The 26,753-nt window shown below is 41.9% G+C and overlaps 1 protein-coding gene across 2 annotated transcripts; it reads right to left on the minus strand.

Annotated features, from left to right (window-relative positions):
- Positions 1-4,223: 4,223 nt before the first annotated feature.
- On the minus strand, positions 4,224-25,981 carry tmem65 (transmembrane protein 65). 2 transcript variants are annotated; one of them, XM_024441552.2, is made up of 9 exons: positions 25,552-25,981; positions 25,021-25,258; positions 16,787-16,861; positions 13,182-13,226; positions 11,217-11,284; positions 10,650-10,704; positions 8,486-8,528; positions 6,936-7,041; positions 4,224-6,706 (listed from the first exon to the last, which is right to left on the minus strand). In XM_024441552.2, exons 1-9 carry the CDS (start codon positions 25,570-25,572, stop codon positions 6,587-6,589), a joined length of 771 nt encoding a protein of 256 aa, XP_024297320.1. In that variant the 5' UTR covers positions 25,573-25,981; the 3' UTR covers positions 4,224-6,586. The 2 variants fall into 2 exon arrangements, with proteins under 2 accessions (XP_024297320.1, XP_024297321.1); XM_024441553.2 differs by lacking the exon at positions 16,787-16,861 and having other exon boundaries at positions 25,021-25,961.
- Between the last annotated feature and the right edge of the window lie 772 nt (positions 25,982-26,753).

Below are 26,753 nucleotides of genomic sequence, written 5' to 3' on the forward strand. Positions count from 1 at the left end.
CATGGATGTGAAGTCGCACATCCGAAACTGTCAGGTTTGTCAAATGTACAAACCAGAAGGTAGAAAGCCTGCTGGCAAGTTGCAGCAAACGGTGGTTACCCGACCTTGGGAAATGTTAGGAGTGGATTTGATGGGTCCATTTCCTAGAAGCTCCAATCAGAATGTGTACATGCTTGTTTTTGTTGATTATTATTCAAAGTGGGTGGAGCTATTTTCCCTGCGTCAGGCCACAGCAAGGACCGTCTCTAACATCCTTACGAAAGAGATCCTGACTTGCTGGGGAGTGCCTGATTACATCCTGTCTGATCGAGGTTCCCAATTTGTCTCTGATCTCTTTGAGGAGACCTGCCAAAGATGGAACCTGAGACAGAAGTTGACCACGGCCTATCACCCACAGACCAATCTCACAGAGAGTAAATCGAACCTTGAAGACGGTGATTGCTTCCTATGTAGGGACCCAGCACAAACACTGGGACAAGCACCTTCACGAGTTTTGATTTGCCCTGAATTCTGCTGTGCAAGAGTCCACTGGAGTCACACCTGCAGAGCTGAACCTAAGTCGTCCTCTCCGAGGACCCTTGGATATGGTGCTACAGCCCCAGCAGCTTACTCCAGACGCTGCTTACTATGACCAGGTAGTCCATCTCCACGACTTGAGAGCTCTTGTCTCAAAGAACACGATCCAGGCTCGACTCAAGCAGAAGAGAAATTATGATAAGAACAGACGAGACATGCAGTTCCAGCTTCGTGATCGGGTGTGGCTTCGCTCTCATCCTTACTCAAAAGCTGAACAATTCTTCTCTGCCAAGCTCGCTCCTAAATGGCAAGGACCATATAGGATTGTGGAGCAGATGGGCCCTTTGAACTACCGAGTGGTGAAAGAGGACACAGGTGAAGATATGCGCGTTGTCCATGTCTCACGCCTTAAGGCCTGTTACCCTCGGCTGAGGAATTGAGGCGATTGAGCGCCGCAAGGTCCTGGATATCTTTGAAGAGGAAAGTGAGGAGACTTTTCTTGGATTCCCAGACCCAGAAGTCTCACACCTTAAGGCCTGTGACCCCTCAGCTGAGGAGCGTGAGCTCCAAAAAGTCATGAATATTTTTGGAGAGGAAAGCGATGAGACCTTTCTCGGTTTCCCCGACCAAGATGTGCCTTCCAGGGCAATGGTCGGCTTTTTCCAGGGGAGGGGGTGTGTGACGGTCCTGAATTATTCTGAACCGTCTCAGTGCAGCTCCTTCCAATAGGGCGCTTTCCCTTTAATTCCCTATTAAATAGCCAGCATCAGCTGCGCAAAAGTGGGGTTGTGATGGAGACGTGAATGAGGATGTGTTCAACCCTCAGTGCCGAAGCTTCTCTATTCCGTTTGTTTTGTTGCCGTTAAACGTGTGTTTTGTAGCCTAATAGAGTTTACCCAGGATCGGATCCACTCTTTGCGTCCATGGACTACACCTCTCCGTTCTTCGTGGCCTTTCTCCGCAGGAGATCTATTGGCGGATTGGATTGTCTGACTGACCGACCGACTGACTACCACCTTTTTGTATACGGTATTTCATTTGTTTTGATGTGATGTATACTGTGATTTATGTAGTTAGTTGTAGATGAGGACTTAGTAAGAGTTGATACGCTTTAAAGTTCTCTGGTAAAATAATTGTTATATTGATTGTATGTTTAATACTGGGTTTACGCTACACGGAATGAACGGACAAACATTGCGTGACAAGTCACTTGAGTTCACTGAACTCCTTTACCGGGCTGGACTCTTTTTAGGCCCTTGAGTGATATTATATGTGTGTAATCATTGTTGTTGCTAATACAACCCACGCAAAAGAATATAGTTGTTTTTGAAGTTCTTTCCAATGTTAAGGGTTTATGAAAAGTTTATTTCAATCCTGACTTTTACATAAGTCCTTTGTATTGGTGTAGACTTGACGGACCAGATGAGACTCATTCCCACCCAAACTAAAAGGAGAAACCAATGTTTTCTCTGGTAGGCACAACCTACCTGGCACCCCTATAAATAATAACCTCAAGTCAAAACCGTTACAATACACTGCATGAACAAAAGTATCTTCTTAATCCCATGGCTTCTATCTAGATCATTCAGCTTGATAAATTAGGGTGGAATCATCCATCCTCCTCTACAACCCCATGGACCTAGACAAGCCAGTGCATCAAATTGGTAGCGAAGGAGTTCCTGGAAGCTCAAGGGGTCACCAGGAATTTGTCAACATTTTACTGGTACAGTATTTGTTTGAATTTTTGACTTGGAATATGCCCAACATGTACAGTATGGTATACAACTATCTTTTCCCCACAGCTCCCACTGGAAATGTATTTAAAGAGCTTCAGATCTTCTACACAGGACATTTAGTATGATGTCTACCTCTTTTTCGTGGAGGAAAACCAGGCACACAACTATTCTGGTATCTCTTATATTTCAGACACCATTTTGAACACCAACCTGTACTGTAGCGTTCTGTACCTACTTGTTCAGTCTCATCCCTCCCACTTCAGTTCCACTGCCATTTTCTTTGTGAATTGATTTTAGCAGTTGTTTGATTCTAAACGTTTCCTACACACAATAGGACGCCCCTGTGGGTGTGATTGACAGATGCGCCTGAATTTGTCTTGGCACCACCAGTGCGCCTCTGACTGGCTCACACCAGTAATAAAAACAAAATACTAGTTGGAAAGAAAAATCTTGGTGACTCAGGGGAATATTTTATAATGTCTAGCTACCTGTCGAGATGCAAGGGAAAATAATTAACTCGCCCAGCTGGTTAGCAAAAGGTATATTTTTAAGGAACACATGTCTAGCTACCTGTTCACTTGTTGAAATGTTCAAATAATAAAGGACTGTTACAGAAATTGGTATTTTTAATTCTGTCATTTGTATTGACTTACTCACCTGCAAAACACTGTAGCAAATTCATGGGGTGGCCCCCGACCAGGACTCAATCCTGGGTCTAGCGACTCTCAACCCAACACCTTAGCCGTTACGCCAAATGACCCTTATTGAGGTCGCAAGGTGTTGGATTAAGGTCGCTACAATACTCTTATTCGCTGTAGGTGGGTAAGGTCAAGTCCCCTGAGCCTGCATTTGCACAGGCACAAAGGAGAGGGACAGTGAGGAGGGACATGGAACTAACCTTTTTTATAAAAAGTAATATACAGTTGAAGTTAGTTTACATACACTTAGGTTGGAGTCATTAAAACTTGTTTTTCAACCACTCCACATTTGTTAACAAACCATAGTTTTGGCAAGTTGGTTAGGACATTACTTTGTGAATGACAAGTAATTTCCCCAAGAATACTCACTGTATCACAATTCCAGTGGGTCAGAAGTTTACATACACTAAGTTGACTGTGCCTTTAAACAGCTTGGAAAATTATGTCATGGCTTTAGAAGCTTCTGATAGGCTAATTGACATAATTTCAGTCAATTGGAGGTATACCTGTGGATGTATTTCAAGGCCTACCTTCAAACTCAGCACCTCTTTGCTTGACATTATGGTAAAATCTAAAGAAATCAGCCAAGACTTCAGAAAAAAAGAATTGTAGACATCCACAAGTCTGGTTCATCCTTGGGAGCAATTTCCAAACACCTGAAGGTACCACGTTCATCTGTACAAACAATAGTACACAAGTGTTAAACACCATGGGACCACACAGCTGTCATATCGCTCAGGAAGGAGACGCGATCTTTCTCCTAGAGATGAAAGTACATTGGTTTCCAAAAGATAAACTTTTATTGACCAAATACTTATTTTCCACCATAATTTGCAAATAAATTCATTAAAAATCCTACAATGTGATTTTCTGGATATATTTTTCTCATTTTGTCTGTCATAGTTGAAGTGTACCCATGATGAAAATTACAGGCCTCTTTTCTTTTTATTTGGGAGAACTTGCACAATTGATGGCTGACTAAATACTCCCCCCCCCCTACATATATACACACACACAGTGTGCAGGATTCATTCATCAGTATCACAATCCAATTCCATGTATTCAATACATAGGCTGGTTACTCATAGTTTTGTAGACTTTCCATTGGTGCACAGAAACACAATGCCACAATAGAAACAAGGCAACAGTAAACATGTCACCCCCCACAAATGATGTAGCCCCACCCAGGCCAATTTAGCATGGGATTAACATATTTCAGTTGATTAGTATAGAGTACCACAGTATGAGTCATAATACCCATAAAGCCTAGAGGTCAAATGGTGAAATAGTTCCAATCGGTTTATTAAATCATTGCAAAATACAAGAGCGATCAAACAGTATTTTCTCTATTTTTGTTGGCATAAGTATGTAAACATGGCAGCATAGATACATTTTATGCACCTGTCATTTACATGGGAGTGGGGATGAACATTAAATAAGTCCATGTTTGTTTAAATGAATAGTTCTTATTACCATGCCAGACTTTCTATCATGTCATTAATGGTGACAAAGAGAAAAAAAGAATCAGACGAGGTGTGCTTTGATATCATGGTGGACCAATAGCCAAGAAGGGAGAGAAGAGTTGGAAAGCAATGACAGGGAGTGAGGTTCAGATACAGATGGCAAAACAGACAAACAGAGAACCATACCACAGGAATCAAACTGGAGAACAGAACACCAAACAAGATTGAAGGAAACTTGATGTACATGTTTGGGATAGAGAACAAGTGTTCAGGTGAAAAGACAGAAAGAGATGGAGATCCCATGAAGATTGCAGGAGAAAATTGGCAAGAGCCAAATACATCCTAGAGATGCAAGATGGCTTACCTTCCACATTAACATGTTCCAACATATGTCTGGGTTTTCCCGAGGCTATAGAGGAGACCAATGGAGTAGAGTTAGACAAACACCAAATAGAAGAGGACAGAGCGTGTGGATCAAGGGTCTCTGGAGCCGTAGAGCCTAAAACAGCTGAAGGGCACATGTGACCAGGAGTCTCCAGCAAGCCCAGAACAGTGGTGCAACAAGCAAGACCAGAGGTCGCCAGGAGGATAAGCAGTAGGGAGAATGAGTCGGGGCAGATACAAAATGTCTCCGTCCACCAGAGGGCAGAGGAGGTGAGGAACAAGTGCATGGTTTCTATTAGCGCAGAAGAAAGGGATGGAGTGAGACCATGATCAAACTGCAGAAATACTAGTCACCCAGAACAGAACATTTCCATTGCTTTCAAACAAAACCCATCAAAGCATTTATGTTACACCTTGGTGCCCGTTTTCTTATCAGTCTGGTTGTGCTGAAATATGCAGTTTTCGTTTTACAGCCAAGTACTTTGGCGACAAAAAGAAAACTGCATTTGGCAGTAATAGTTTAAATAATAAGGGTCATTATGAACATTCTCTACAGTTCATGAGGAAATACAGCAGCATGGTGAGGGGCATTCCAGTTTAAGTACTGCATTTACTGTAATACGAAAAGGCAAACGGAAAAACGAAAACCAATATTCATAGACAGAAAACACAAAGAAGATCCTTTCACACAATAAATGACTAGTTTGATTAGGCCACCATAAGCAAATGGTTGTCAATCAGTGAACAAACAGTAACTATCCCACAAAAAGTCAATCATAATGGCAACGGAATAGTAGGTGCTGTAATTGCATTTCAACAAACAGTGAGTGCGCAGTTTTACTCTGTTGTTCAGCTTACTTCGTTTCCTTAATTTCTTTAAAATCAAGCATATTAACAATGACGTTCTTTCAAACATGAAGTTTAATACTTCACAAAATTAAATCTCCTACGTGCTGGTTTTTAAAAAGGTCATAAAAATACATTTGGTTAGAGTGATGTGAAGAAAATAAAGTGAGGCACTTCTATGGTATGGACTGTGAAAATTGGCTTAGCTAAAAATACATGTGAAAGCTAAGAGACATAGATCAGCAGTTAGAATAGATAGGCAACTTAAGCCTGACATGCTAGGAACCCAAGGCATTACACCCACTCAATTTAGTGCGCGTGTAGTAGAGGTATGTTTGTAATTATGCGTCTGAAAAACAGGGTTGGTAGTGCTAATAATCATAGCGTAATTGCTTTTTCCTTGTTGACAAACTAAATCAATAAAGTTCAATGCATAATATATTGTACAGAAATTCCTCAACAAAAAAGATATATTGCACAAGCTAGTTCAACTCTTGCTGTTTCAAATCCCAAAAAATAAAATGCCATCGAGGTAGCAGTTCACTCCTTTGTTTCACAATCTTAAAACATTCGTTTAAAGTCATCTCAAACTCATTTTCAACTCCTAGGCAAATTCATCTACAAAATCCATCCTATGAAAATAACTTGCCATCAAATGCAACTACTTTGTAAGCCTAATGGCTCATAGTACATTTTTGGAAGGTTATTTGGTAGCTCAGTTGGTAGAGCATGGCACTTGCAACGCCAGCACAGTGGGTTTGATTACCGGGACCACCCGAAAGTAAAATGTGTGCACCCATGACTATGTCGCTTTGGATAAATTACATGTATTATATTATGAAATAGAGAAGAAAGGTTTTCCAGAGTTAGAGATTCATTTAAAATCATGCTGATGATGCAGCTTGCAATTGACCCTGAGACCAGAAAGCTGGTTCACATGCTGTTAAGAGTCTGTGGTGTTGGTGTGTGCTTCTTTTTTCTTGCTCTCATCCTCATCATCCCCTAGGAATAACAGGGGGAACATTCCGAGAATGCATCCGATTGTGACTCCAATGCCTTTTCCCTGCACACAACGGGAGAAAAATGCATGTCAAATGGGAAGTTCAACAGTTTGAGTTTTGTGCATGTTTCTCTTACTATTAAGGTTATCATAAATCTTTGAACATAGATCGCTAGTAACCCACCCATCTAAATATCTCAACCTTATAGGGCCAGTTTCCCCTAACCAGACTAAGATTTTTAGTACAGGAGTAGACCAGCCCATAAAAGGTAATCATTTCTAAATCACTCACCATGTGGGAGCTAACCCTGGTCTGCCACATGTCCGCCTGCTTGGGTGTGAGGTCAGGAACCTGCATCCCTAGCCTGGAGGCTAGGACCTCCACGTATCCGGCAAGACTGCCCACAGACAGACAATAAGAAACACAGCTGTGGTAGTCATGTAAAATTTGTATTACCATTCCATTTCAAGAAAAAATAAATAATAATCACAATCATACAGTATGTGGACACCCCTTCAAATTAGTGGATTTGGCTATTCCAGCCACACCCATTGCTGACAGGTGTATTAAAAAATAAAAATCGAGCACAGTCATGCAATCTCCAGAGACAAAACAGTAGAATGGCCCGTACTGAAGAGCTCAGTGATTTTCAACGTGGCACCGTCATAGGATGCCACCTTTCCAACAAGTCATTTCATAATATTTCTGCCCTGCTAGAGCTGCCCCAGTCAGTCAACTGTAAGTGCTGTTATTGTGAAGTGGGAAGTCTAGAAGCAACAATGGCTCAGCAGCAAAGTGGTAGGCAGGCACAAGCTCACAGAATGGGTCCGCTGAGTGCTGAAGCGCGTAAAAATGGTCGGTCCTCGGTTGCAACATTCACTACCATGTTTCAAACTGCCTCTGGAAGCAACGTCAGCACAATAACTTTTCCTCTGGAGGTTCATGAAATGGGTTTCCTTGTCCGAGCAGCAGCACACAAGCCTAAGATCACCATGCGCAATGCCAAGCATTAGCTGGAGTGGTGTAAAGCTTGCTGCCATTGGACTCTGGAGCAGTGGGTACGCGTTCTCTGGAGTGATGAATCACGATTCATCATCTGGCAGTCTGACAAACTAATCTGGGTTTGGCGGATGCCAGGAGAACGCTACCTGCTGGAATGCATAGAGCCAACTGTAAAGTTTGGTTTAGGAGGAATAATGGTCTGGGGCTGTTTTTCATGGTTCGGGCTAGGCCCCTTAGTTCCAGTGAAGGGAAATCTTAACGCTACAGCATACAATAACCTTTTATACGATTCTGTGCTTCCACTTTGTGGCAACAGTTTGGGGAAGGCCCTTTCCTGTTTCAACATGACAATGCCCCTGTCCACAAAGCGAAGTCCATACAGAAATGGTTTGTCGAGATCGGTGTGGAAGAACTTGACTGGCCTTCCCCAAACAGAGCCCTGACCTCAATGCCATCGAACACCTTTGGGATGAATTGGAACGCAGACTGCGAGCCAGACCTAATCACCCAACATCAGTGCCCGACCTCACTAATGCTCGTGGCTGAATGGAAGCAAGTCCCTGCAGCAATGTTCCAACATGTAGTGGAAAACCTTCCCAGAAGAGTGGAGGCTGTTGTAGCAGCAAAGGGGGGACCAACTTAATATTAATGCCCATGATTTTGAAATGAGATGTTCGGCGAGCAGGCGTCCACATACTTTTGGTAATGTAGTGTATGTCAAAATCATACCAGTCTACCCAGTAACTTGTGATCCCCACCCCTGAAATACTTGCAAGGCTTTGAAAGTTATATAACTGACTAAATATTACACCGAATGGAGAAGTGGTTGGTTCTCTTACCCAAGTCCAGCCAGGTCTGACACTAGGTTCCCAAGAGCTGCAGCTGTAACAGAAGACGAATGAGATTTCACAGTCTCTAAACCAAACGATTCTTGAAATCAGATCATTTTTCAATACAACTGCTCCTGGTGCTTGTTTAAACATGTAAACGATGCTTAACAGCTGTTGCGGCATGTTGATTCCTTTTCAAACGTTCAAAAAGGTCAGCCACTGTCTCCACAGTTTATAAAATCGGATCAGTGTACCTAATTGTATTATCAATTCATTTCATATGCTGTCAGTCATAATATGAACCAGGCCCAAGGAACTGCATAGATCCAACTGCTATAAACCCTGAAAGCCTCATGAAAACGCTGCTTGTGCATCGCACTGGGATGAGGAGCGACTGTAAATTGCATTGTGGATGTATGGTGGCATATGATGCCAAATCTCCCAGCATTTGGTAAATCATGGATGAGACTTTACATAATTTCAGTTTAGTGTAGAGAATCATTGTACCATCTAAACCACTTGATTCTCTTCAATAACAACAAATATTGTATTTTCAGTTGGTGTGCAAAACCAAAAGTAGAAGTAGCACACATAGAACATATACCTCTTCTTAGACTTGATTTGGATGCAAATTATAGATCTATAACTCACATTTCTATGTAAATTTGGCCAATTCGCCCCAAAAAGATAAATATTGCAGCTTTAAATAGGGAGCTCTTATTTCCATGACTCATCAAAATGTATTGTTTTCTCGTGGCTCTCTCGTCCTTCTGCATCAATTTTTTTTGGAACAAATCGCAATCACAGTGTCAAATCACAATACAAAGTATTGTGAGAATCGCAATACATAGACACCTAAGTATTGTGATAATATCGTATCGTATGGTCCTTGGCAATACTGACAAAGCAAAAACAGGATTTTAGACATATTTGCTAATTTAGAAAAAAATATCACATTTGCATAAGTAATCAGACCCTTTACTCAGTACTTTGTTGAAGCACCTTTGGCAGTGATTACAGCCTCAAGTCTTCTTGGGTATATTGCTACAAGCTTGGCACACCTGTATTTGGGGAGTTTCTCCCATTCTTCTCTGCAGATCCTCTCAAGCTCTTTCAGGTTGGATGGGGAGCGTTACTGTGCAGCTATTTTCAGGTCTCTCCAGAGATGTTAGATCGGGTTCAAGTCCGGGCTGTGGCTGGGCCACTCAAGGACATTCAGAGACTTGTCCCGAAGCCACTCCTGCGTTGTCTTGGCTGTGTGCTTAGGGTCGTTGTCCTGTTGGAAGGTGAACCTTCGCCCCCAGTCGGAGATCATGAGCAGGTTTTCATCAAGGATCTCTCTGTACTTTGCCTTGATCCTGATTAGTCACCCAGTCCCTGCCGCTGAAAAACATCCCCACAGCAGGATGCTGCCACCACCATGCTTCACTGTAAGGATGGTGCCAGGTTTCCTCCAGAAGTGACACTTAGCATTCAGGCTAAAGAGTTCAAACGTGGTTTCATCAGACCAGAGAATCTTGTTTCTCATGGTCAGAGAGTCTTTAGGTGCCTTTTGGGAAACTCCAAGCGGCCTGTCGGGCCTTTTACTGAGGAGTGGCTTCCGTCTGGCATTGTATGTCCACTCTAAACAAAAGTATATAGCCTAGACAAAACCATCCCACAATTATTGGGAGGGGCTTTGTCTAATGTGAATAGCTGCAGTAACCATCCATGGAACAAGCAGGCCTCAAATAGACAAAGTATGTTAGTTGAAGAGGTTCATAAAATCAGGGACAGATACATACATGCTTCCAAAAACATAGCCTACAAAATACCATCAGGCCCCATAGTGAGGGTAAAATGACTGCTATCTACTGCCACAGTGTGAATCGAGAGGAGTAATACACATGGTGGTGACAAAAACAAACAGAAATTGACCAGTATCACTTTCAAGACTGGATGGTAACCTAATATGTACTTTTGGTTTAGCTCTGAAATAAGGACAATATGCTGTATCTTTTGATGTGATCTCCAGAACACCAGTTAATCTAACCCATTTGGTAGAGGCTGGCTAGACTTTTGTTACATTGAAAAATATTTGACCCCTGTAAGGTTGAGAAGTATTCTGACCAATGTTTATTGAGGGAGCTACTGCCAAATTTGAACATTTCAGATCACAATTGAACAGTCTTACCTGCCATGGTAGATAATCCAAAGGTGACACCTATAGACAACTCAATCTGGGTTCCCTAAAAGTCAAGAAAGCAGAAATATTACGTGGACATTTGTTTCTTGGTGGGCTAACAATCATGTTGACTTTCCCACCCAATGTTTTTTTTGCAATGTTCCCTTTCATCCTCACAGTGGCAGTGGCCGAATACCCATACTAGTGTACTACATACTTAAACTGCATACTCAATTTGGTGTTAGATCTAATAGAATTCACTCGTCTCTTCTGATTTACATGTCTGACAACAGCTGATAATCAGATAAATTGACTGGTTGTACCAAAATGAACAAATGGCGGGAGTCAACGCAATCGCACATTAGATGACGCAGTCAGAGTATTATTTTTGAAATGTCACATACTATGTCACTTTCTTTTTTTGCATACTATGTAGTACGTGAAGGGTATGGGTATTCAGACACGGCCAGTATCTAAAGAAAACTACGTGAAATACAAAATACATTTTAAATGCTAGTTCAAATTAAACAATGAATACAGGTACATTTAAATACCAGAAAAAGTAATACCACTTACTGCTGCAATCATGATGGCATTGTCCAGGAAGCCAAAACCAATAAAGGGGATCGCATTGTGTAGAAGCACTGCAAACAAGATAGAACCCCAATAAAAACAAACATTTTCTTATCATTTGCTGCTAAGATCAACTTGTCTTGTGAGTTAGGTCTCTGCATGTGAATATACATTGACTGGCAGCAGAACACACGTGTCACTAAGGGACTCATACATGCCTGCTTGTTTGTGCCTGTGTGTACTGTAAGTTTATGGGGCAGTGTCCTACTGACATTGAGGAAAATCCAAATGTATTTACTAACAGACAGCATGCAGTAATTTTTCAATGGCTGACATGAACATTTCCCCTCATAATACACTTTCTAATGTAAACTCAGCAAAAAAGAAACGTCCCTTTTTCAGAACCCCGTCTTTCAAAGATAATTAGTAAAAATCCAAATAACTTCACAGATCTTCTTTGTAAAGGGTTTAAACACAGTTTCCCATGCTTGTTTAATGAACCATAAACAATTAATGAACATGCACCTGTGGAACGGTCGTTAAGAACCAAACAGCTTACAGACGGTCAGCAATTAAGGTCACAGGTATGAAAACTTAGGACACTAAAGAGGCCTTTCTACTGACTCTGAAAAACACCAAAAGAAAGATGCCCAGGGTCCCTGCTCATCTGCGTGAACGTGCCTTAGGCATGCTGCAAGGGGGCATGAGGACTATAGATGTGGCTAGGGCAATAAATTGCAATATCCGTACTGTGAGATGCCTAAGACAGCGCTACAGGGAGACAGGATGGAAAACTGATCGTCCTCGCAGTGGCAGACCACGTGTAACAACACCTGCACAGGATCGGTACATCCGAACAGCACACCTGCGGGACAGGTACAGGATGGCAACAATAACTGCCCGAGTTACACCAGGAACGCACAATCCCTCTATCAGTGCTCAGACTGTCCGCAATAGGCTGAGAGAGTCTGGACTGAGGGCTTGAAGGCCTGTTGGAAGGCAGGTCCTCACCGGCAACAATGTCGCTTATGGGCACAAACCCACCGTCGCTGGACCAGACAGGACTGGAAAAAGTGCTCTTCACTGACGAGTGGCGGTTTTGCCTCACCAGGGGTGATGGTCTGATTCGGGTTTATCATCGAAGGAACGAGCGTTACACCGAGGCCTGTACTCTGGAGCTGGATTAATTTGGAGGGTCCGTCATGGTCTGGGGCAGTGTGTCACAGCATCATCGGATTGAGCTTGTTGTTATTGCAGGCAATCTCAACGCTGTGCGTTACAGGGAAGACATCCTCCTCCATGTGGTACCCTCCTGCAGGCTCATCCTGAAGAGCCCGGACCTCAATCCCATTGAGCACGTCTGGGTCTGGGACCTGTTGGATCGGAGGGTGAGGGCTAGGGCCATTCCCCCCCAGACATGTCCGGGAACTTGCAGGTGCCTTGGTGGAAGAGTGGGGTAACATCTCACAGCAATAACTGGCAAATCTGGTGCAGTCCATGAGGAGATGCACTGCAGTACTTATTGCAGTACTTATTGCAGCTGGTGGCCACACCAGATACTGACTGTTACTTTTGATGTTGATCCCTCCCTTTGTTCAGGATTCCATTTCTGTTAGTCACATGTCTGTGGAACTTGTTCAGTTTGTCTCAGTTGTTGAATCTTATGTTCATACAAATATTTACACATTAAGTTTGCTGAAAATAAACGCAGTAGACACTGAGATGACGTTTCTTCTTTTGCTAAGTTTATTTTGTGGGTTCATTAAGAGAAATAGCACGGGTAGAGCTGCTGGGAAACAAAAGCTGATAAGGCCATAATTAATTCGTTTTGAGAAACCGCTTTCAAAGGGGTATAATGTGACTACGGAAGCATAGACCCTTTTGATCCCACTGAGCACTTTTGAGCTATAAATCTCTATGGTATAAAGAAAATTACATTCATAATTTGAGAGACCGCTTTTATCTTACCGTATTTGATCTGAGCTTGAGTAAGCGGTGAAGCCTCTTGAGTCTCTGAAAGACAAGATCAAAAACAAAGATTCATATCTGAAAAATGATGTGCACTGGGGTAGAAATGTCAGATTCTGATCAACCCTCATGCTTTCTCTCCCAAAACGTTTTGCACAGAGGTGTAGACTGCAAACTCTTCAGCACAAATATAAACATGTTCACTGTATAATGCTGACTACTCAGCTCTGTCCAAGAGGCTCCGTATTCTATAGTCTTGTGAGAAACAGATTCTTGGTAGGATATTCATTGAGAACTAAAGGGGCATGTTCCAAGTGAATGTGTTAGTGTGTTTAAAAAGTCATAGGACTACTAGACAGTCAACTGTTTTGTGGGAGTGAATTCAGACAGACATGAAAGTCTCCCATTACAGTTATCAAATTACGTAGTCTCTCATTCATTGAGAAAGACTAACACAAACCCCAGTGCTAAACAGATTCACACCTCTAACATGAATGCCGTTTGGAAAGGTCAAGGACCCTACCTTGAGACAAGAGGGGCTGGGGTGCTATTTCTGGAAAAGTGAACCCAAGAATAAAGGCGAGGTGACCGCCAGCTGACGAGGTGACTTTAATGAGAATGGAAATACTATTGACCGTCATGGAATACTAATTAATCAGAACAGCGGGTCAATATGCTCATGACTGCACAGCAGCTCATAGAAGAGAACAGGCTTTCAGTGTGGAGTGTAGAACCTCCCACTGAGGGAGAGTGTCGCTCTAAAACCCATAATAAACTGCTTGCTAGTGTCCGAGTAAACGAGTTGAGCAGGGGGCATGGTCAAAGTCTGTAGGTAACCCTAAGGCAACAACGCCTAGCGGCTCAAGGCCATGCAACACAACGCCTTGCGGCACAAGGCCATGCAACGACACCTTGCAGCTAAAGGCCATGCAACAACATCGTGCGGCACAACACAATGCTACACAACAAAAGTTTATTTAATTTCTGTTGACTCGAGGACACTTGGCTGATGGGAAAATATCAATAAACTTCTAGATGACAAAAATTGATATCTGTGCAATCTGCAGCCACTAGACTTCTGGCAATGACTTCAGGCAATGTTCAATGAGATATAGCATAAGGCTACATATTTGTCATCGGTCACTCCAATGTCCAACCCCGCCCGCTATATTACCCTTCTAAACAATAACGGTCACAGCAGGCAGCAGCAGTGCTGATGAGTCATTTCCCTCAGAGCTTAGGTGAAGTGGTGCATGTGAAACTGCCTAATTACAGAAGTGTCTACTCCTGCTGTCTGTGGCAATCGTCACCACCATCTGTCCGCTGTCACAGTTCTGAGGAACTGGCACTCCAACACATTAGAAAGGCTTAACAGGGGAAGTGCAGGACAACCTGCTGCTAGGACGGAATTGGAGAGGAGATGTGTTCATCTTTAGTCTGCTATTCTTTTGAGGGCCAATTAATTCTCCCCAATTAAAGTAGTGGATGTAAATATTTCCCATATTAAATTGGAGCGGAACAGGGAGATGTGCCAATATGTGTTGTTTCCCAGTGAAGAAGTTAGGGCAGTGGACTCATTTTACAATCTCTATGGAATCTAACTACTATCTTGCTCAGACAACCTAAGGACCATAACAATATAAAAATAAAATCATCACTTTATAGTGATGGTAATCATTTAGCTATTCAATTTTAAGACTCCTTAAGGTACTAAAAAAAATCTATGGATGAAACGTTGAATTTAGACCATAAACGTTTATATAAAAAAATGTTTTAAGTTTGTTGTGAAGTGTCTCATATCTGAGCGATAAGAAAGATCACCTATTTAACCCCTTATTTTAGCCACTAAACTACTTCCATATTTACTTCCATTCATTTTTTACTTAGGCTTCTCTAGGCTACCTGCAGCTGTGGTTGTTATCAGTAAGCTACAGTTGATCAGACTGAAGCACAGACTAATTGTGCACATTGACAAATCATAAGGCAATTTATAAAAACTATTTTGGTAGTGGGCTTGGGCTTCCATATAAAACAGCTTGTCGCAGTGCATTCACTTATACCCACGTTTTCAGTTGCAATTTGCTTTTAGCACATGTAATGATTTGCATGATATTGATTAAAAAAATGAAGCCTGGTTTGTTGTAAAGTAGGCCTTCTGTACTTTATATGCAAATGAGGTTTAAAATCGTTAATTTTAGATTGTCTAACGTTACTTGATGAAGACATGCAGCTAGCAACTCTACATTTTAGCTTCAAGACAAATGAAATGACTAGCCTACAGACGAGAAAATAAACCCTTTGTCTGCACATGCTTGTAAATTGTCATATGGGTTGGTTGCATTATTCAATAGTGTAAAATGTTTTCAAAGAAAAGTTTGTCATTGTTGAATAGTTTGTGCTTACTGACTACTGTGATATTGAAGGTCAATTTGAGCTGCGGACCAAGAGTGTCGCATCGCCAGCCACAACGAAAGGTAAGGATGTAATGTGAATTGAAAAGTAGAAATCCTTTTTGCCACTCCGCTCCTCAGACTCTCCTTCATATCTCGTAGTGGGAATAGGGCCTTAAGGTTTGGTTCACAGGATTAACATATTAAATAGCCCATTACTGAAATGCCACAGTGCCCCTTGACATTCAGGGCAATTTCTGTGTTGAACGCTGTTTAGGCCGATGTTGTAATCACAAGCCTCACAACTAGTGACAAACAAGAATGTGAAAAAAGAAAAGAGTTACCTGTATCACTAAACTGACTCTCCTAGGGATTTCATGTTGAACACAGAGTAACATGGAACAAGGCAGCAGCATTGGATTGTCATGCCAGCTGATAATGTAGCAACAGTATGGACAAACTTGAGTAACGTCAGTGTTTCCCCTATATTCATTTAGCAGCAGCGCACTGCTGCAGCTAAATCATTGCCGGAACAACAACAATATTCCTGCAGATTAGAGTTTAAGATCAGAGTGACAAGTTACAACAACTTATATATCTTTGTCAGATTCTCATCAGATCGTCCGAGAAACCGCCAAGGTAACTAGTGTAGCCAACCCAGAGATAATGTAGATAGAAGACTCTTGCCCAAAAGCCTGTTTTAGCATGGGCAGCAACATTGAGGACTTTCACCATTTTTAAGGAGTCACTGGGTGGGCCTTCTTATTGGTTAAGGAAGGATCACATAATTCCATCCTGGACATCAGGAGGGATCAGCCAATGAATTAGACTCATGAGCAAACATTCTATAACTGCAGGTGGCAGTAAATCACCAACCTTGGCTTTATACCGATTCAAACAACACTCATAGTAGTAGAAGAAAATGTACTCTCACAGACATGTGGCATCCTCTAACTATATCCATGAACCAACCCTATTAATATATGTACAGTATGTAATAATTGTTAGCTAAGTTACAGTAACGTTACATTAGCAAAACATCATTTGGGGTTAATATAGAATTGGCTGGTGATGTCATTGAGAGCAGGAGATAAAATGAAAACAACAATTCCTGAAAACCCCAGCTTGTGTTCTTAGGGGAAACACTGAAGGTACACAAAGCAGGTAAGGGAAATGTTGGCAGTCCGTCCGTGAGAAAAACACACATTGTTGTACCCTGTAACCCCACTTCTCCTTCAGGTGTCTCACTCTGGCCACGCAACTGGCTTGTGCAGCTGGACACCTCAGAGTCTGGAGGGGGGGGAAAGGGGGATACGGGGCACATAAAAAGAAGAGTTGGGCATGACTGTGTGTAAAGGTAGTTTCACTGGGACCTTTATGGAAAAAGGGCTTCATCTACTGACAGCTGAAGTACATTGTCACACTACAGTTTAACTCACCTGACTGGGTAGGTCTTCCTCAATTCCTCAAACATTTAATAATAAGCTATGAGGTACGATATGTACTGGATGTCAAAAGTTAACTCACTTTAACTCCTGACTGGGTGGCTTTTATCATTTCAGTTCAAACAGCAAGAGAAAATTATCCTCATAATGCATTGACATTGGATGTACATTTAAAGAAGATAAACGCCTAGGTCTACCTCGTGAACCCTCTACAATTTTACTATAAAAATAAAACTATAATGAGCACCAGTGCAAAACATTAGTCTCTTCTCATTAGCCACTGCACTCATTCATATATAGAGTGAACACTTCTGGGAAAAGGAGAACCTGAATTGCATGATGGTTGTCCATTTAAAACTCTGAATGCATGACCAAGGAGGCATCAGGGCTAATAGTGCTCAAGTGGTTTCCTGGGTATTTACCAGAGGCTGGCATAACAGGGACATGGTGGAGAGAGCCCATCTGTCAGAGGCCTGCTCCAAGATAGACCAGCTGGCATGAGGGAGGGTCAGGAATGAGCTCTGGAAAAGGTCACTGTACTTCAAGCTTACATATTTCTCCCAGGGTTAAAGTCGAGGATTTTGATTTATTAGGATCCCCTTAGCCGACGCCAATGGCGACAGCTAGTCGTACTGGGGTCCGACATTACAAAAAATACATTAGAGACAAAAGACTTTACAATTTACATACATTTAAAAACATAAACATGTAGTGTGTGTGCGCATTTATGAGATACACACAACAAGAAGGTCACTGTTTAAAAAAAAAAAAAACCAGGTTTGCTGTTCACTTGCGCTATTTAAGATGGGAGTTCCATGCACTCATGGCTCTGAATAATACTGTACGTTTCCTTGAATTTGTTCTGGACCTGGGGACTGTGAAAAGACATGTCTGGTAGGGTAAGTGGTGGGGTAAGTGTGCGTGTGTCAGTGTTGTGTGTAAGTTGACTATGCAAACAATTGGGAATTTCCAACACAATAATGTTTCTTATAAAAACAAGTTATGCAGTCAGTCTTTCCTCAACTCTTAGCCAATGAAGAGCCGCTCTGTTCTGGGCCAGCTGCAGCTTAACTAGGACTTTCTTTGCAGCACTTGACAATATGACTTAACAATAATCAAGATTAGATAAAACTAAAGCCTGCAGGACGTGCTCTGTGCAGTGTCAAAAAAGCAGAGCATCTTTACTATGGACAAACCTCTCCCCATCTTAACAACATTGAATCTATAGGTTTTGACCATGACAGTTTACAAGGGATGCACGATATGATTTTAAATAAAAAAATAAAAATATATAATAATAAATCAAATTTTAAAAAACATTGGTGAACATATCGGAATCGGACGATATTAGCTAAAAATGACAATATCGGTATCGGCCCGATGTCTAGTTTAATGCCGATGTTAAAAACCGATGTCAAAGCTGACGTGCATACCTATATAACGTAGGTACATGACGTAATGGCGTCAACTTTAATGTTGCGCTACACGTGCAACACAGAATTCCTAACCTAGCCCACAATGTCTGCTGTGTGGAATGAGCAGTCAACAAGTCGAGCAGTCATTTGAAGAGTAAGAACGTTTCAGCGAGACAACTCAAATGCGAAATCCATTAATGCAAAGATAATGGAATTCATTGCCCTTGACAATCAACCGTTCTCTGTCAAGGGTGATTTTGGCTTTCGACTACCAAGAGCGCTATTTTTCAGATGTTGCCCTACCGGAGTTACACAGTAATGGCGTCACTGCTATTAGCTTCACGACATACTATGGAACGCCGTTTGGGTGTCAAAAAAAGATACGTCAAATAACCCAGTTCTATTATAGAATGTTGTGTGTTCTGAATTTGCACATGCAAGCCAAGCTCCACCACTACAATCAGTAGCACTGTCAAAGCTGTACAAAAACGTCTGCAAACAAGCAAACACTGGCCACGAACGATGTGATTACAATACCGCGTTGGTAATAAAGCATTATTTGTTTGACTGCAACTTCTGGGGTAACTAGCTAGCTTTAGCTTGGTACCTAGCTTGCCCCAATACAATCAGCCTGAAAACAATGACCAGTAGAAACTGCAGTAATTTTCATTATTCTTAGCAACGATTTAGGAATCCTTATGAGTAAGTATTAGCTAGGTTGCCTAATGAAATTGAACTTCAGTTCATGAAAATAAATAGCTAGCCAGCTACTTATCCCTGTTGCCCAAAGCTAACATTATAAGCAGCCAGATAGCTTCATCTGGCTAGTGAGGCTCGACCGGACCGGGTTATGTGTTATGAAGCTAGCCACAATAAGGATTAGGCACAATAGTGGAATTTGCGGTTTGCCTTCGAAATAAAAGTACCTCTTTGAAAGTGATACAGAAGGTTACACAATTGGTGGAATCATGCCATAGTTAGACTAAATCATGTTAAACAAGGTTGGAATGTGAAGCAATGAAATGGGGTATCAGTTTACTCGGTGACACCCACAGAACACAACTGTGAAGAGTTTACACAAATATTAGCGTTGTAGCTCTTATCGCGGGACAGTGACTGTGTGAAATCACCTCCCCAGTCAGCCTATTGTGTGAATTGACATTCATATTGCACTGTACAGCTTTCCCTAAGGATTGGGGATCAATGAAATGGGGTATCAGTCAACTCAATACACAAGATATTTTTTCCAAAAGTCCTCCTCAAGAGTTAGACTCCAAAACATCCACACAGTATTGTTTTTCATTAGGAATAGTGTTCAACACACATAGGTTGACAATAAATGTGGCTCAATTTACAGTTGTTTCAGAGTCCAGCAAAAAGGGCTATGGTGCTAATGTTCTCTGGGTGTCACTGAGTAGACTGATACCCCATGTCATTGATCCACAATCCATAGGTAAGGCTGTGCAATGAAATAAGTATGCCCCCAAAGCAATTCTAAAGTATAATACATCTAGTGTGATTTCAACAGATTGTCAAATGAACAAATAGTTGATTTTATATAACATTCCAACCACATTTAGCATGATCTATTCAATTATGGCATAATTATACTATTTGTATTAATTTGCATCACTGTCAATGACATACTTTTATTTTGAAGGCTAACCGCAAAGTCAACTATTGTGGATAGAGTCACAAAGATGGGTCCGACCACCATTAATCAAGTAAGAACTGTCTTATAAATTAGGGTTATTTTAGATGACACCTAGCTATATAGTTAGCTAGCTAACTATAGCTACTGAAACAGATTGACGTTTTGCTATGTTTTTGGGGATGAACATTGTTTGCATCCATGAGCTAGTTAGCTAGCTTTTTTTTAATGACCAGCATTGGTCATGAATCGTTGTCACATATGAAATACGAGTGAGTGTAATCAATGTGTAATAACGTAAAAAGAAAAAATTAATGAACGCGCTCAATTATTATGTGACGTGCAGTCGTATTCAGGTCCTGACGTGTCGAATAGTGTTATTTGACGTGTCGAATAGTGTTATTTGACGTGTATCCTTTTTGACACGCCAAGACCCAAACGGTGTTCCATAGTATGAGAAATCCTGGTTGAGAATGAAACTGAATAAAATGAACAACGAAACAGCACAGCAAGTGAAAGAAATAGGTTTTGATTATGTTTTACTGGTAATGGGAACATACGTAATAGAGGTCGACCGATTAATCGGAATGGCCGATTAATTAGGGCCAATATCAAGTTTTCATAACAATCGGAAATCTGTATTTTTGGGCGCCGATTTTTAAAATTGTATTAATATTTTTTATACCTTTATTTAGCTAGGCAAGTCAGTTAAGAACACATTCTTATTTTCAATGATGGCCTAGGAACGGTGGGTTACTGCCTTGTTCAGGGGCAGAACGACAGATTTTCAGCTTGGGGGATCCAATCTTGCATCCTTACAGTTAACTTGTCCAACACAATAACGACCTGCCTCTCTCTCATTGCACTCCACACAGAGACTGCCTGTTACGCGAATGCAGTAAGCCAAGGTAAGTTGCTAGCTAGCATTAAACTTATCTTATAAAAAACAATCAACCATAATCACTAGTTAACTACACATGGTTGATGATATTACTAGATATTATCTAGCGTGTCCTGCGTTGCATATAATCTTACTGAGCATACAAGCATACAAGTATCTAAGTATCTGACTGAGCGGTGGTAGGCAGAAGCGGGCGCGTAAACATTCATTCAAACAGCACTTTTGTGAGTTTTGCCAGCAGCTCTTCGTTGTGCGTCAAGCATTGCGCTGTTTATGACTTCAAGCCTATCAACTCCCGAGATGAGGCTGGTGTAACCGAAGTGAAATGGCTAGCTAGTTAGCTCGCGCTAATAGCATTTCAAATGTCACTCGCTCTGAGCCTTCTAGTAATTGTTCCCCTTGCTCCCCTTGCTTTAAACAGCAGCTCTTCGTTGTGCATCAAGCATTGAACATGTTTCATTATTTATTTGAGGCTAAATTGATTTTATTGATGTATTATATTAAGTTAAAATAAGTGTTCATTCAGTATTGTTGTAATTGTCATTATTACCGATTAATCGGTATTGGCTTTATTGGTCCTCCAATAATCGGTATTGGCGTCGAAAAATCATAATCGGTCGACCTCTAATACATAAATGCCAACAAAATAACTTTTTGGTCAGCGTGGTGCGTGTAACCTTTATTTAAACTAGGCAAGTCAGTGAAGAACAAATTATTATTTACAATGACGGCCTATCCCGGCCAAACCACAGACCACCGGCCAATTGTGCGCCGCCCTATGGGACTCCCAATCACGGCCTGATGTGATGCTGCCTTGATTCAATCCAGGGACGCAGTGACATCTCTTGCACTGAGATGCAGTGCCTTAGACCGCTGCGTCCATGTGTGTGTGTTAACTATTTAACTGTACTAGAATGCTGATTTAAAAATGTAAAAAAAGATCAGTATCGTTTTTTTTGGCAAGGAAAATATCAGTATCGGCCAAAAATGTAATATCGGTGCATCACTAAGTAAAACCAAGCAATTTAGTCTCCTCAACTTGTTCAACAGCCACACCATTCATTACCAGCATGAGACGGGTCTACAACCCACACAAGTGGCTCAGGTAGTGCAGCTCATCCAGGATGGCACATCAATGCGAGCTGTGGCAAGAAGGTTTGCCGTGTCTGTCAGCGTAGTGTCCAGAGCATGGAGGCGCTACCAGGAGACAGGCCAGTACATCAGGAGACGTGGAGGAGGCCGTAGAAGGGCAACAACCCAGCAGCAGGACTGCTACCTCCGCCTTTGTGCAAGGAGGAGCACTGTCAAAATGACCTCCAGCAGGCCACAAATGTGCATGTGTCTGCTCAAATGGTCAGAAACAGACTCCATGAGGGTGGTATGAGGGCCCGACGTCCACAGGTGGGGGTTGTGCTTACAGCCCAACACCGTGCAGGACGTTTGGCATTTGCCAGAGAACACCAAGATTGGCAAATTCGCCACTGGCGCCCTGTGCTCTTCACAGATGAAAGCAGGTTCACACTGAGCACATGTGACAGACGTGACAGTCTGGAGACGCCGTGGAGAACGTTCTGCTGCCTGCAACATCCTCCAGCATGACCGGTTTGGCGGTGGCTAAGTCATGGTGTGGGGTGGGATTTCTTTGGGGGGCCGCACAGCCCTCCATGTGCTCGCCAGAGGTAGCCTGACTGCCATTAGGTACCGAGATGAGATCCTCAGACCCCTTTTGAGACCATATGCTGGTGCGGTTGGCCCTGGGTTCCTCCTAATGCAAGACAATGCTAGACCTCATGTGGCTGGAGTGTGTCAGCAGTTCCTGCAAGAGGAAAGCATTGATGCTATGGACTGGCCCGCCCGTTCCCCAGACCTGAATCCAATTGAGCACATCTGGGACATCATGTCTCGCTCCATCCACCAACGCCACGTTGCACCACAGACTGTCCAGGAGTTGGCGGATGCTTCAGTTCAGGTCTGGGAGGAGATCCCTCAGGAGACCATCCGCCACCTCATCAGGAGCATGCCCAGGCGTTGTAGGGAGGTCATACAGGCACATGGAGGCCACACACACTACAGAGCCTCATTTTGACTTGTTTTAAGGACATTACATCAAATTTGGATCAGCCTGTAGTGTGGTTTTCCACTTTAATTTTGAGTGTGACTCCAAATCCAGGCCTCCCATGGGTTGATAAATTTGATTTCCATTGATAATTTTTGTGTGATTTTGTTGTCAGCACATTCAACTATGTAAAGAAAAAAGTATTTAATAAGAATATTTTATTCATTCAGATCTAGGATGTGTTATTTTAGTGTTCCCTTTACTTTTTTGAGCAATGTATATAGAAAACACAAGAAAATCTAGTTTTTGACTGCACTGGGGCTTTAAGACATTGTCTCAAATTGAGGTTGTGCCTTTAGATTGTGAAAATTAAGCAATAAGGAAGAATTTTTCACTTCTCAAACCCTGGCCTTGTCTGTTTACCGTTTCGCAAGCATTCCTCTCAATGTTTGGCCTCTGGGTTTAGAAACTCTGATTCTATCATCAAATGAGTGAAAAAGCATTTCATTTCAACATTGGGGCGACAGGGTAGCCTAGTGGTTAGAGCGTTGGACTAGTAACTGAAAGGTTGCAAGTTCAAATGCCCGAGCTGACAAGGTACAAATCTGTCGTTCTGCCCCTGAACAGGCAGTTATCCCAGGAAAGGGCCTTCCCCAAACTGTTGCCACAAAGTTGCAAGCACAGAATCATCTAGAATGTCATTGTATGCTGTAGCGTTAAGACTTCCCTTCACTGGGGCCTAGCCCAAACCATGAAAAACAGCTGCAGACAATTATTCCTCCTCCACCAAACTTTACAGTTAGCACTATACATTGGGGCAGGTAGTCTTCCCCTGGTATCTGCCAGATTCAATTGTCGGACTGCCTGCTAGCGAAGCATGATTCATCACTCCAGAGAACGTGTTTCCACTGCTCCAGAGTCCAATGGCAGCGAGCTTTACACCACTCCAGCCGAAGCTTGGTATTGCAAATGGTGATCTTAGGCTTGTGTGTGGCTGGTGGGCCATGGAAACCCATTTCATTAAGTTTCAGCCAAACAGTTCTCATGCTGATGTTGCTTCCAGAAACAATTTGGAACTCGGTAGTAAGTGTTGCAACCGAGGACAGACGATTTTGTACACACTACGCACTTCAGCCCCGTTCTGGGAGCTTGTGTGGCCTACCACGTCACGGCTGAGCCGTTGTTGCTTCTAAACGTTTTCACTTCACATAAACAGCACCTACAGTTGACCGGGGCAGCTCTAACAGTGCAGAAATTTGACAAACTGACTTGTTGGTGCCACGTTGAAAGTAACTGAGCTCTTCAGTAAGGCCATTCAACTGCCAATTGAGATTGCATGGCTGTGTGCTCGATTTTATACACATGTAAGCAACGGGTGTTGCTGAAATAGCCAAATCCAATAATTCTAAGTGTTGTCAACACACGTGTGTGTGTGTGTGTGTGTGTGTGTATATATCATTTTTTTTTTGTGTGTGTTTGTGGATGAAATTACTTCTGCCACAACTTTGCAAATGGGACACCTTCAAAGTTTTTGCACTTGAAGACCATTCAAAAAGGCTACAAATGTTAAACTACAAAGCTGAGGGACACTTTACACCGTATTAGGAACTTCTTCAGGATAAAACAACAACAAAAAATACCCATAGTTGTGCTGGTCAAACAAAAGTTAAGAAAAATGAAATTAATGAAATGGTAGCCTGTCAGTTGACTTGACAAAAGCAATTACTTTATCCTAATAGTGACTATTGAAAATACAAAAATAAGGATGACAAATATATGACTGAAATGTTGCCCAGAATATCCCAATATATAAAAGTGGAGGACACTGTTCCCACCACGATAGCGACTAACTGGGGGTGGGAAGTTTCAACATTCCTGACATCACTATAAGAATAGGAAACACAATGTCACCCTGCCTGCAGAGGGAGGGAGGGAATGTCAATCATTATAAAAATGGGAGGGAAACTTGCTTTTATCTTACCTTGAGCTATAGCTATGGATTCAAAGCTCTGCAGTTCTTTCAGCAAGCATTTTCTTTCTTTGGGGTGAAGGCTGTAGATGAATTCTTTCGCTCTTTTCGGAGAGTTTAGGGGTTCCCGCGGCTCGTTGCGTCCGAGCGTTCCCATCCAACAACTTTGCAAGTGGGACACCTTCAAAACCTTTCTGACCGTGACACTTTCCAGCACTGCTCTTGTTGGGATGGTGGGTCGTAGAGCTATCTGAAGACAAAGCTTGAACATTGTGGCAAAATAGGGCAAATATGTTCGTACAAATAACTTAAAATAAGATGGCTAGGTTCGTTACCCGTTGAATGCTCAACGGCACTGCCAACCAGATAATTCAGCGAGCTAACTAACTTTAACTAAGGTGTTCGCTGTTAGTAACATTTGTAGCTAATATTGCAAGTGTTAAGAGTAATGAGACCTGTCAAAGTAGCGAACCCACACTAGTACGCTAGCAAGTAAAGCTAAGCTAGGTAACGTTAAGTATTATTGCCAAGTTGCAACGCTACCTTGTAGCTAATGCCCAACATGTAACGTTTAAGTCCTCTCTTTCCTCTTCTATTATTTGGTAATAGTGGTTTTATGTAACGTTTGCTAGCAACTACAGTCGACTCCTGTTACATTTCTGCAATAATACATTAACGTTACTAAATATGTCTGGCAAGACCGAGCAGTTCACGAAAGGAAAACACAGTAGCTAGCTAACGTTAATTGCACAAAACCGCGTGTGACCAGACTCTGACATGCCTGCTACTATTGTGGCGTTAGCGGGTCCTCTTTCTTTTTGGCTTGAGAAATAAGTGATTTACAATGGCAAACGTCCGTGCAATTCATCAGAAAGTATTGATATGGACCCAAAAAATAGAGCTCAACGTCATAAACTGTCGTCGACTGGAAGCGTTCCTCGATTACTTCCACATGCGACCAATGTAGTTTTTTTTTCTCCCGAAGACATTATGGTTTCTAACGTGTTTTTCCTCAATCTTAATTTAGTATATTGAGCTGACATATCATTTAGATGTATTCATCTAGATACATTATTTTTGCTCCTAGCTACCACGTGTCCTGAGATACTTGTTGTTCCAAATTTGATCATGAAATTCGGCCCGAGTAGTAGTACACCACATTTACCAAAATGCAACACAAAACGTATTCAATTAACATGTAATTCATTACAAATATAAAATATACATTATTCCAATGTACATACATTCGGCTAAAAGGGCAATCAGACAACTAGGGAATCATCCCGTGCTGTCTTTTTGTCAAACAAAGTTACTCAAACGGCTGTTATATTACCACCTTGTGGTTTTAAACAGCTAAAATGTTAAAAACTGCTCAAAAGGTCTGAAAATGAGCCCTTTTTTTTACGGTGCCATATTTATACAATAAACCTTTTCCCATATTGTTATCGAGTCAACTAAGAAGGAATATTGTAGTAACTTGTACCAACATTTGAAGCAATATTCGGTTTTCCTCAAAATAATAATTGTTGCTAGCTATGACATGACATAATAAAATCATTTGACTATATCATAAGAGAAAAGATCATTTGCCTTTATTAAACTCGCCAGATCATCTTCCATCAATGGATGTTAAATTTAACTCGTTTGACTGCTATAAAGGAAAAGGATCGGATCCTTTTTTTTAAATGTTCGCCTAAAATGACATACCCAAATGTAACTAACTGTCTGTAGCTCCGGATCTGAAG

Source organism: Oncorhynchus tshawytscha, linkage group LG13 (genome assembly GCF_018296145.1).
Source record: "Oncorhynchus tshawytscha isolate Ot180627B linkage group LG13, Otsh_v2.0, whole genome shotgun sequence".
In the NCBI taxonomy this organism is placed as follows: Eukaryota; Metazoa; Chordata; class Actinopteri; order Salmoniformes; family Salmonidae; genus Oncorhynchus; species Oncorhynchus tshawytscha.

Coding starts and splice junctions, on each gene's coding strand:
- tmem65 (XM_024441552.2), bottom strand. CDS start 25,572: ATGTTGGGCATTAGCTACAAG. Junction 11,285..13,181: donor TCAAGCTCAGATCAAATACG/GTAAGATAAAAG, acceptor TCTTGTTTGCAG/TGCTTCTACACAATGCGATC. Junction 8,529..10,649: donor TGGATTATCTACCATGGCAG/GTAAGACTGTTC, acceptor CTTCTGTTACAG/CTGCAGCTCTTGGGAACCTA.